This window comes from Lepidochelys olivacea, assembly GCF_965140295.1.
Source record: "Lepidochelys olivacea isolate rLepOli2 genome assembly, chromosome: 9".
NCBI lineage: Eukaryota > Metazoa > Chordata > Testudines > Cheloniidae > Lepidochelys > Lepidochelys olivacea.
The window spans coordinates 36,454,062-36,466,831 of record NC_140419.1 but is presented as its reverse complement, the minus strand read 5'-3'; the positions used below and the strand labels follow the sequence as shown (position 1 = coordinate 36,466,831).

General features: G+C 41.7%; 1 protein-coding gene across 1 annotated transcript in view; it reads left to right on the top strand.

The window, feature by feature from the left end:
- The first annotated feature begins 1,822 nt into the window (after positions 1 to 1,822).
- LOC311526432 (guanylate cyclase soluble subunit beta-2-like) overlaps positions 1,823 to 12,770 on the top strand; it is a 30,581-nt gene continuing 19,633 nt past the window's right edge. The window contains exons 1-7 of the mRNA XM_084639463.1: positions 1,823 to 2,826; positions 4,795 to 4,868; positions 5,873 to 5,967; positions 7,191 to 7,351; positions 7,739 to 7,838; positions 9,667 to 9,887; positions 10,759 to 10,870. Of these exons, the coding sequence (XP_084495589.1) occupies positions 2,824 to 2,826; positions 4,795 to 4,868; positions 5,873 to 5,967; positions 7,191 to 7,351; positions 7,739 to 7,838; positions 9,667 to 9,887; positions 10,759 to 10,870 (766 nt within the window). The 5' untranslated portion in view covers positions 1,823 to 2,823. The remainder of the gene's footprint in view (positions 2,827 to 4,794; positions 4,869 to 5,872; positions 5,968 to 7,190; positions 7,352 to 7,738; positions 7,839 to 9,666; positions 9,888 to 10,758; positions 10,871 to 12,770) is intronic.

Here is a 12,770-nt window from a genome sequence, read left to right as displayed (position 1 = left end):
CCAGAAGTACTCCTTTTCTTTTTGCGAATAATAGAAACTGACTCTCTTGGCTGGAATAGTGTAGTAAGACTGATGTTTTAAAACATCAGGTAGGAGGAGTTTTACTTCATTTGAATTACTTTGCGAAACAGGAAACGAGCAACCACTGAACTGAATACATAACGTCAGCAAAAAGTAACTCTTATGATTTTAAAAGACAAGTTACAAAAGGGAAATGCTCAAGTTCACTGCCAGATATGCTGCTGCTCTACGGTTGTGCCTCACTGATACGCTTGTATTCTTCGTAGCTGAATGCAGCTTTATAAACCCCCTTCAATAGGTTGAAATTACTGTTAGAAAAATCTCTTCTCCTTTTGCTGGCTATTTACTTTGAATGCAGGAACCCTCAGCGTTCATGTACAACAAAATATAATGGCCAAATTTAATTTCACTGGAGCTTCACCAGAGCTGAATTTGGCCCAGCTGGTTGAATTTAACTTCTTCATAATTCTAACCTGTTTTTTATTTGTTATACATAACACCTAAATCGAACGTACGACCAATGTAACCTCAGAGACCAGCTATGTATAATGCTCTCACTTTGGTTTTTGTATTTACATTAAAATGTTATTGATTTCCGTTTTACAGCAATTTCATGGTGTGCTCTAACTGCCAAGGTTTTGTTTCACAACTCAATTACAACACAGTGGACATTTTTAAGGACTCAGGACAGAGATGCGATGTTTGCCTTGATAGTAATGTTTGTGATTAAAAGAATAACGGGAGTATCCGCTAGATCTGTTGTGTCACGACACTGGAACGTCGTGTCACACTTACCTGAGCGTGATCGTTCCCAGATGCTTAGCAGCAAACTAGCAACCCCTTTTTATAACCTTAAACAACTGAAATGAATCAGTTACATGGTGCTCCGTCCTGGGGCCTTTATGGAAGGTAGCTGGCTCTTCTCAGCGAGTAGTACCGACATCTACAGACTAGGGATCTATGGCTCAGCGAACAAGAGGCAAGGCAGCTACCCTGTGAAGTAAAAGGGTGAAAGGCAAGGCATGAAATTGACTGAAAAATTGCTTGAGCGCACAAAACTCCGATCGCCTCTGTACTGCTCACAGTGGAGCTCAGTATAGATGTTCTCAAAAAGAACAGGAGGACTTGAGACACCTTAGAGACTAACAAATTTATTTGAGCATAAGCTTTCCTGAGCTACAGCTCACTTCATCGGATGCATTGGTTCTAGCTCTTACACTGATTAACAGCCTTCTATTACAAGTCCATGTTTAAATAAATATTTGATGGTGCACCAGGAAATGTGGCATGTGTGTATAAATGCTACAGGAACCCTTAGAATCATAGAATAGCAGAGTTGGAAGGGACCTCAGGAGGTCATCTAGTCCAACCCCCTACTCAAAGCAGGACCAATCCCCAATTTTTGCCCCAGATCCCTAAATGGCCCCCTCAAGGATTGAGCTCACAATCACAACCCTGGGTTTAGCAGGCCAATGCTCAAACCACTGAGCTATCCCTCACACCCCCATGTAACTGCAGCAATAAGTCCAATGCAGAAGCTTTAAATTATATATTTTTCCTAACTAAATCTGAGTATCCTTTGAATGAAAACACACTGTGAATGTTTTTGATACAATACTTGACTTATTAATAACAATTACCTACGAGTCATTAAAAAAGCATTGCAAGCCCGGTGATCTTCTTAGCTATGTTAATCAAACCAGGTGGATTTTAGCTTGTAATTTAGGATTTCAGTAAGGGTGTTTGCCAGAATTTGCGATAAGATACCTTGATCAGGAAAACAAAAACATCACTGGAAAAACTCCATCGTAATGGGGCCTTCGTTTGCATTTTACTGGCTTACTTGTCATTCCTGCAAGGGCTGGTAAATTTCCTTTTCTGCCTAATTAATTGCTGTACAAGCGGCTCGGAAGGCCTGGAAAAACAAAGCCCTTTTTAGAGAGCAAGACGCAGTGAAGAACCCTGCCGAAGCCTTCCGTCTTCCACGCTTCCGGGTTTGCTTTGAAGCAGAAGTGTGGGTTTTCTATGGGGTCGGCTTGGCGCCCCGGCAGTGCCCACTCCACTTGCGGAAGCCTCGTACACATGCCGCGTGTGAAACGAATTAGCTCGGGACAGGGGCAGAGGGAGTCGCGCCCCTGTGAGCTCGGCTCTGTTCTCCAGCAGTCGCAGTCAGGGCTGGCAGACTCGGGGCTCCCCCTCCCCAGGCTTCGCTGGGCACGGCGGAATGGGCACCAAGCCCTTGGCGGCAGGGCTGAATGACCGGGGCTTGCTCCGGAGCAGCGAGGAGTTCAGCACCCGCGCCCCTTGGACAGCGACCTGGGCTCCCCAGCGCCGCCCAGCGCAGCGCCAAGCGATCGGCACCCACCCAGCCCCGGCTGCGCGGGGGCAGCAAGCCCGAAAAGCTGCGGATGGGCGTTTGCGGGGGAGGAAGACAGGCGCTGCAGCTCCAGCATGAGCCGGCTCCTCCGGCCCGGACCGCTGCGGGGAGATGATCGCTGCCCGGCTGCGGATGGCCGGCGGCTCCTGACTGCCAGAGGGGAGGATGGAGACTCCAGACCCGTCGCGGTGCCTGACTCACCGGGAACGGGGTTGCTGAGGCTTTGCTAGGAGACGGCTGCCCGCCAATGGGCCACGACTTAAAGCCTTTCTCTCTGCTTGTGGGGAGCAGGGGAACCGCTGAGGACCCCGAGGTACCATGGAGACGGGGCAGCCCTCCCTGTCCTGGGGGATTTCGCCTCTTTAAACGAGGGGCCCGGCTCTGGTGAGATCAGCGGGATCCAGCGCTGCGCCTTCGGTGCCAGGATGGTGAGTGGCGCTTGGGTCCCTTTCCACCCCCGGCCCCACTGGGGGATTCCCCGCCAGCAGCCAGCCTGCCCTGTGCGTGGCGGGGAAGCTTAGGGGGTGTCTGTGGAAGGGCAGATCTGGCATTTCGCCTCTCGCCCTTCATCGGCCCTGGCCTAAGAGCCCGCCACTGATGGGTCTGAGGCTGGTTCCCCGCCATTCGGTTCCCCCCAGCCAGGGTTGCTGCGCGGTACAGCCCGGAGCGCAGGAACAGCTCTGGAAGTAGCTAAAGATCCCCCATCCCACCTACAGGCCAGATTTAACGGAAATCAAAAAAAAGGCTCCTCCTCACTGCAGTGCCCGAAGGGACCTGGAGCTAGAGCGTAACTGAAGGGTCAACCACTGTTCTAGACAAACCCTGCCCTGTAATAGTCCCATCACTACCCCGCACTTTCAGAGCGCGGTGGGGGCTTAAACTTGGCGCACAAGAGCTCGTGGGTGGGGGAGAAGGCAATTTCTGATAGGAATTTGAGGATGACAGAAATGCAGCGTTGGACACAGAATCATAGAATATCAGAGTTGGAAGGGACCTGAGGAGGTCATCTAGTCCAACCCCCTGCTTAAAGCCTGAGGGATCCCCAATTTTTGCCCCAGATCCCAAATGGCCCCCTTAAGGATTGAACTCACAACCCTGGGTTTAGCAGACCAATGCTCAAACCACTGAGCTATGAATAGAGAGATGGTGTCACAGACAGACATTTAGACCAGGTCCCTCAAAAAGAGTGACGGGCACTTTATTAAGGTTAGAAAGTTATTCATTGGCCAAGATGCAAATGTCTGCCTGGACCTGGCATGGACTGCACATTAACCACTGATAGGTGACATAACTCTTATGGGGAATAGTGTCAATCAAACAGAATAGCTTCTGTGGATTTACAAGTTTTCTTGGGCTGAATTTATGTGACTAACTTTGACAGGTTAACATATATATATATATATTCTTTAAACATGTGTTTCCATGACAAGCCCTATTCTGATCATACTGGTGAATATTGTGCATTTTATCAAATCCCAGAAATGATGCTTCTTTCCATTGACCTGCACAGCAGCAATGCAGTATCCCACTGCTCTGTCAAGTACCTGCAGCAAGTAAAATTCCCATTGACTTCCCTGCAGATTTTGCCTGCTGTATAATGATAATACTGAAGAAATGCAGGATCAGGCCTTCATTGTGAAAATTTAAAAATGTGGCAGAAATGCTTACTGAGGACTTTCCTTTTCTTCTAAGTAAATTCTGATACTAAAATAGTGATTTTAATCATTTTAAGCAGTGGGGTTGGAGGGCCAACTGGGCCCTGCAGTTCCCATTCTCACACCAACTCACCATGGGCATACACCAAACCCCATTCCTCTCACAGGTGGGTTTAACATTAACATCAGTGGGCTTTGGATCATGCCCATGTGAATTTGGGTAAGTCTCCAATTTGCAAAAGCTGCCCCTAACTTCAGGTAATCATTGCTGTAATGATACTATTTATCTGTATAACTTAATGTTTGCTCACCTTTTTAATCCACTGTCACCTCCATTTTATAGGTACCTAGATAAACACATACACAATAATTGAGACAACAGTGGGGCTAATCTTGCTTTCTGTTACACTGATGTAAATCTGCACTAACTCCTTTCACTCCATGGGAGTGAATCTGGATTGACATCAGTGTATTAGAACAGATTTTAGCTTGCTTTTGCCTGTTTCCTAATCTATAAAACAGGACTAAGAATTTTTTTTACCCTAAATTTTTTTTAAATGTACGGATAAATAATACTCAACTTTGTAAAGGACTTGGTTGAAAGGAACTAAATGAGCGCAAAGTGTTATTTCTCTATTTTGTATTATATTATAACAGTGGAATTTAAAATATTATGGGCTTGCATGATTCAAGGGCACTTTTGTAAATAATTTTTCCATATTCCTATATTTATTTTTGCAGTATGGATTTATAAACACATGCCTGAAGTTTTTGGTGGCTGAAAAATATGGTGAAGAAACATGGGAAAAATTAAGGTAACGCATTCCTATGGAATTTAATAAATTAAGAGAAAGTATAAAAAGGAATATAGTACCACAGAATACCAATCTCTCACTGTTGAATGAATGCTGAAGTATTCATTATTCAGTAAGCAATCATTAAAAATACCTATTAAGTCAAAGTCAAGGCTTTTACACTGCAACATTTTATCCTAGGATATTAATTACTTCATGTATTAGACCAAATAATGAAGGATGACGTTTTGTCCGAGGGACATATGTGCAATAGACACACTGACTCATTGTATCATTATTGAAAAGTAATTATGCTGAATAGAAGCCACCCTTATTTTGAAATCAATTTAATCTAGGAGCCTCAGGGGAAAGTAATTAAATGTAATAGAAAACATTGATTTTGCTCTTGCTCTCTCTCTCTTTTTTTAACTTGAAAAGCTTTATGAAATTTTACTTAATATAAAGAAATAAAAATGAAACAAATGTAGATACCAAGAGGCACAGGGCCTGATCCAAAGTCCATTGGAACCAATGGAAAGATTCCCATTGACTCAAATAGGTTTTGGTTCAGGCCCACAGAGAACCAAGAATGTATCAGAATGTGCCACAATGTACAGTAAACCAGTGAAACAAAAGCAAAAGCAATACTGTCATCTGTACAGTGCCTAACACAATGGGGCACTAATACTAGGTTGGGGTTCATAGGAACTACCATAATAAATAATATGATCAGCCTTGTACAGCATACATCCTGATTCAGCCAATCACTTAGGCACGTACTTAAGTCTCACCAATGTCAATGTGACCTCTCACATGAGCAAAGGTTGCAGGTTTGAGCCCTACGTTTAGATTCTGTCCTCAACAGGTACTCATCTATCCAGTTAACATTAATGAAGGGAAGGGTCATTCTCAGGTACCACAGTGAGGGGTGCAAATAGGAGAACTGTGATTAAGGGATGCCAGCTGGGTCTTAAACGTATTCTGTTTAGAATGATATTGCAACATGAATCTCATTTTTGTTTCAGAATCCAGGCAGGAGTTCAGGACACATTTCTGACTTTTGAAGTTTACAAAGATGAGATCACAATGCAGCTAATTGACAAAGCCTGCAAAATGTTAGGTATGTCAATGCAATACAAAACAATACCTGGGCCCAAGCCTCTGAGGTCTTGTGCCCCATATAAGTCAATGGGAGTTTTCCAAATGAGTGGAAAGTGTAACTGGGCTTTCTATAAACCAGGGACTAAGCTGATCTTGGGTTATACCTGCTTGTACTGGAGCAGGGTCAGAGTTGGGAAGTCCATCCAGAAGGCAGTTGCACCAACCTCATGATAAAAAGTGCTTGGAGCAGGCCACTGTTTGGAGCTCCCAAAATGGGTAATGTTAGTTAGGATTAATTGACCAGACACCCTCCACTATTGTGGGGTCCTACCGGGCCCTGAACTCTGTTTAAGACCATCCTCCCCATCTACCCTTTTGGGGGAAGGCAATAGTGAAAACATTGCCTGCCCTTCTCCCAGGAAGATGGCTGCAGCCCCAGGGATCAGGGAGGTGCAGTTTTCATCTCCAGGCACTAATGGGGAGAACAGAGTCAGAGAACAGTATTAAGAATTAATATTGAAAACATTAGAATTTCAGACATGTACTGGAAGTGGCTTTTTTGTTTTCTATTTTAGACAATGAGACAGCTAGAGAAAATACATGTTTTTCCATTTCTAACAGTCATATAACTTTTTTTTGCAACTTTTCTTTAAAAATAATATACAATAAAGATGCGTAATACATAGCCATGGCTTTTGCTGCTAGTTGGAGATCAACACATTTCAAAAGACTGACCAAATTAGGCTTGTGGGTTGGGATATTTGGGTGTATCATGGTTGCTTTGCACTGTGTTGCCATCAAGCCAACCTAGTAAGCAATGGATGGAAGAACAGTTCAGTGAAAGGAGGATATTCTGGTGGCATAGGAGCTCCTACGTCCCTTTCCTGTTACATATGGGGTCATGGCTGAAGGAAAGGGGGCAAGATGGGATGCCCCTACACTACCCTGATCCCCCATCTGTTGTTTCAGCTTCTTGGGGCTAACAGCTAGTGAGCTAGAGCTGCTCTCAGGATGCTCCCAGTTAAGCCCAGGAATGCACACAAGACCCCAGGGTAGGGAGAGTACAAAGGAGAGCTTTGTACTTTCACCCTCCCTGATCTCTGCTGTGTGTTACACACACGTTTCTTAACATTCCCTACCATTTTTACAAACATTTTGCATTTATTGTTTGTCCATTTCTCAGCACTGTTTGAACTCTCACATCTGTCATGTTAATTAATTAAGGTACCTTTATTTTGCCAGATGTCCCCCCTGATATGGTTCTGAAGCAGTTTGGAGAGTTTTTCTTTGAATTTTGCAAACGGTCAGGCTATGACCATATGCTGAGAACTTTGGGTGGAAATCTCTATGAGTTCATCGAGAACTTGGATGCATTACATAGCTACCTGTCTCTTTCTTATCAGGCAAGTTTAAGTAAGAACTACTGAGCAGATATGGATGTACCCTGCCAGGGTTTACACACCAACGTGTCAACAAAATACTGTGCTACAACCATCCCTCTTGTGCACTGAAATTAATTATTCTGATGCACTAGTGGGGAAAGAAGTCAGCTATTCTAAGTTATCCTTAATACTAGATGTAAAGTTATGCAATACTTTGAATCAAATAAAAGGTATAGTTTCCTTCTAACATAAAGATCTTTCATTTCTGATAAATGCAAATGAAATGAGATCAGCATTATAAAGTATAACTATTTATTTTGATAAGATACAAGGTGCTTTTATAGAGCTTGCTATTGCACTAGTTCCTTATGATAGAGGATATTATTTAACTATTATTATTATTTTCAGGAGATGAATGCACCTTCTTTTAGGGTAGAAAAGAATGAAGATGGGTCAATGCATTTGCATTACTACTCAGACAGAAGAGGTCTCTGCCATATTGTTCCAGGTAATAATGCAGTTGAGCTAGTAATGCATTACATCTATAAACTCATACATTTGCAGCTATTCTTTGCTTAGTTTTCCCAAGGATGAGAATTGACAGCCTGACAGTATCTTGATTGACTTTTAAATATTTTACTGTTATGGTTTAATTTGCAGAGATGCTGAGCATCTGCAGCTTTCATTGACTTCAGTGGGATTTGGGATGCTCAGCAATTCTGCAAAAGCAGTCCATTAATGTCTGTCCTGTCATAGCAGTTCTAAAACATACAGATTTTTATGATGGAAGAAGTTGAAACTGCTGATATGCATTATGGAGTCCACCTATGTGCTAGTTCTCAATATCTCATATCCCTAAAATCATTAAAATGGAGTATAAAGGACAGTTAATCTGAGGAGAGATGTTAAAAATAGATCATGGAGACATCCTGCAATGAATATCCAGGCAAAACTGCCATTGGACTCAATTCAGCACTAGGCTCTCCATTATCATTTGCAAGAATCTATATCTTCACTCAGAAACTGATCCATGTGAACATTGAGAGAATCACTATATTTCACAATTTGTGCTATGATTAAATAGATCCCTACTCGTAACCTCTAGATGATTAAGTGGAGTCCCTTCAAAGGAACTTGTAATCTAAAATGGGAATCAAAGCTTCTCCCTTTATGAATACCCATTGCCTTTTGATATTTCAGAATGTATAGTGATTTGAGACTTCACCGGTCTCTAGAAATTCAGAACAATTTTTCAGATCATTGTCACTGTATAATAGTGCACGCAGCTACCACATATTACTAAGTACAAATGGAAGCAGTAATAATGCATGTTGATGCAATGTCTTATTTCAAGAGAGAAAATTCCCCTTAACTACATAATCAAGGTCAGACTGTGTAAAATGTTATTCAAAATAAAAAGGAAGAATCATAGCAAAACTCTATAATCTGTCTAAATATACATATTAGAAAATAGCTGCAGTGTGTTTTACAAAGGAAAACATTTTGTACATGCATGACAATCAGCAAGATTGAGACTAATCCGCACAGGAGGGTAAGAGGAGTAAAGCCTCAAAGCACCCCTCAACCCAGCAATACAGGACGTGTTTGGATCTTGAATCTAGGCATGGAGTGAAAGGGGGGTGGGAAACCAGGGCCTGCTAGCCCAATACTGCTCTCCTGGGCCCATATGGGTGAGGATGAGGCAGGCTGATTGAGGCGAGGTGATGGGGAGGCTACCTCCATGGCCCAGCCAGAAGAGTGCAGTATCTGAAGAAGAGCCAAAGCAGAAAATGATGCAAACTACCACTCTTCCCCCTCCACTCCCCACATCAAATGGGAGCTCTGCAGGGATTCGGAATCAGAGAGGTGTCTCTGAGTCACAATTCCTCCTCAGCGCTCTGCTTAGGGTAGTGCAGCTACAAACCCCTTTTTACTTATGGCTCCGTCTAAAGGCTCAATTAAGTCCTTAGAGAATTTTTCAGATTCTACAGATCTTCTGAACTAACTTTGTTTGCTATGTTGATAGTTAAATATGTCTCATAACATCCCAAGGTGTACGTCACATCAAAGCTAGTGTAAATCGCCCTTGTGCTATATAAAATTACTGGGGGTAGGCTGATTTACACCAGCTGAGGATTTAGCCCAAAATGTACACATTGGTGTACCTAGTCTTATTGATTCATCATGTCATCTTGCGCTTCTGATTTTTTATATATAAACACTCAAAACTGCATAAGTTAGGTATAAATGCTAGAATTGGTACACAGCATTGCAGATATTTGTTACAATGGAAGGTTTTAGTTCGCTACAGAAATTTGTCTTTTATTCCCTTTCAGGAATCATTGGTGCAGCAGCCCTGGATTTTTTCAACACTGAAATTTCAATGGAAATAGTCAATCAAACAGAGGAGGAAGAAAGAACTGGGAAAAAAGAACATATAGTTTTCCTTGTCACTCAAAAACCTGTATTTTCATACAAAAAGAGAAATAAATTCTCTTCCTCACCACAATACACTGCTGACTCTGGAAGGCAAATTGAGAAACAACTGAATAAAGAGGTATTTTGATGTTCCTCCTATAAATAAATGTCAGGGAAATAAATATCTTTCATTAATATATATTGTACCTGGGATTTTTTTATCCAAAATATGTTAGATGAATCTGCTGTTACCATTTAAGGCTCCTATCCTGCAAGTTACTTCATGTAGACAGATCCCACTGACACCACAGAATAATATGCAGGACTGGGTCCTGCAGATCCAATCTCCAATTTACTGAATGCCTTCAGCTCCCATTAAAATCTGTAGGAAATCAAATATTTCAATAAGAAGTAAGGATGGCTAATCACTGCACAGTTTCATGCCCTGAGCCTCTGGGAACTAACTTAAGAAGTTTGACATGATTTATTTGCAGTTATTTGTTTAGTCTGGTATAAAAATATAAATGTAGGTACCAAGTTTTCAAAAGCTGCCTCTAAGCTTGCAGTGTGCGTACCCTCATGTGCATACCCACATTTTTGGGCATGTATTTCTGAGTTCCTAAATTTGGATTGCACAAATGGAATTTGCACATGAAGATCAGGTAGATGCTAAGTATCTGATTTGGACATTTGTACAAATCTGTGACTGTCTGGGTGTGCAAGATCTTGTACACCACAGACAACTGTATGTTGAACTACCAAATTTGCATGTCTCAGTTTAAGTTCAAAGGCTGCGGTCAAGGAATTTTGAAAATTTGGCCCTTTATATTTTTTTATCTCCATTAAAGTATTTTTCTTTGGGTCAGATCCTCAGCTAGTGTAAATTAGCATAGCTTCTTTGAAGTTAGTGGGCCTATAGTGATTTACACCTGATGAGGATTTGGCCCTCAGAGCTAGAGTTTTAAGAACTGAAAAAAGAGTTGAATGTTCAGATTGGGTTTATTCCACAGGATATTGAAAAAAACCTGAATAAGATTAGAGACAGAACAAGCCTTGTTTCTATTTGTCCTGCCAAGAAAAATCACTGGGAAACAATCAGAGGAATCGTTACACTAGGAAGAGGTAAGAGAGAGATCATTCAAAGGGAATCTGACATCATCTATTAATACTGTTAATTTAGTATTCTATAAGCCGTACATAACTTCACTTCCATTAGCTACTCACCAATCATATTTTCCCTGTATCCTTTCAGTAGAATATCGTATTCCATCAAAGTTGTGGACAAAGAAGCATGCTTACTGACAGCACATTCTCAAGTGCAGCAGGTTGTGTGTCTCTCAGACTTTAAAGTGTCTCATCTTTAGAGTGTGTTTATACATGAAAAGTGATTCTGTAAAAACAGCATCATGGAGTTCCATGTTTAATTACAATGATTTCCAGATCAAGTAGTCTCAGTTTATAAATAATAAAATAAAATAAAAGGTTTTCTAGCTGCCAGCCTTGTGAGCTCAACCTGAGATCTGATTCAAACTGGGTTATTTCCTTTTCAAACATCAGCAACTGTATTGGTTCTGTGGGTCAAATTATACCCTCTGCTACAGCTATGCAAGTATAATGCTGTCTGATTAATGCCCTAGGTGACACCTGTGTATCAATAGGTATCAGTAGGTTCTCTCAAGGGTAGCTGATTGAATTCTGTTGGTGATCCACAAAGATTAAAATCCAGTTCACTTTCCCATAGCTGTTTTGGTTCAATAGGGCTAATAGGAGTGAAAACTGATGTCTGAATCTAGCATCAACCTATATGACTCTAAATATACAGAACGAGCAGATCTGCCGAGTACAAAATTGCCATTTATCACTTTTTGAAGTAGAACTGCATTTTAAAAATCAAAGAAATTGATTCCTTGTGTTAACTTGTAACAGCTCGTCAATTGTTGGAGTTTCCAAGGGTCTGATTTTCAAAGATGCTGAGCTCCCACTGACTTCAGCTAGAGCTGCAGAACCTCAACTCTTCTGAAAATTAGGCCTCGCATTCTTAATCTAGCCCCCTTCTCTCCATAGTCACCTGAGAACTTGCTACCTTTGTTCCTCTGCTCCTAATGACAGACATTTGAAAATAGATCATTTGAAATAATCATCAGTCTGATAGTTATGGGTTACTGGAGAATGCTTAGCTATAAACCATGCAGTAATAATCATGCATTTCCCCATTCTCAGAGATTGTTTATTGTTATATGGGTAAAATAGTCAAAACTGCTTAAAGGTACACCTACACTGCAATTAAACACCCACAGCTGGGGGGCTGTTTAATTGAATTGGAGATGTACCTTTATGTAGAAAATAGATGGGTCGCTGCAGCCCGATCCTGAACATCTACACCACAATTAAACGGCCCCTCAGCCCGAGCTTGACAAGCCTAAGTCAACTGACAAGGGCCAGCTGCAGGTGTTTAATCACAGTGTAGACATACCCTAAGTGACTGAGGTGCCTAAGACCTGTTGAAAATCAACAAGACTTGGGCATGTGTTTTATGTAGACACTTTTGACATTTTAATCTACATGCTTTGTGCTCAGCATGTAATATGAAAACATCACCTTTCTGATTGCAAGCTGCTACCTTCCCTCAGACAAAGCAACTGCTTTCAGGAAAAGCTCAAGGAATGTTTCACACACACTCCTTTTGTTCTCCATTACTTGGACCAGATTTCTGCACATAAGGGACAGCAAACTGTGTCCCTAAACCTTTCCACTGTGAGTGTCCATAAGCAGCTGGCAGACTATATTGAACACCTTTGTTATATACCCTTTGGTGTGAATATCGCAGTGGCAATTGCTATAGTATCTGAAATATTAACAGAGCCGCACTGGTACCCATCTATTTTCTGCATAATTTCACACACATAAAAATTCATATTTTTCTGGGTTTAAAAACCTAAACTTTTTCATCCAGATAAAATTGAAATGGATGAGCCGCTTTATATTTATCTACGGCATACGACACCTAGAATTTGCACATATC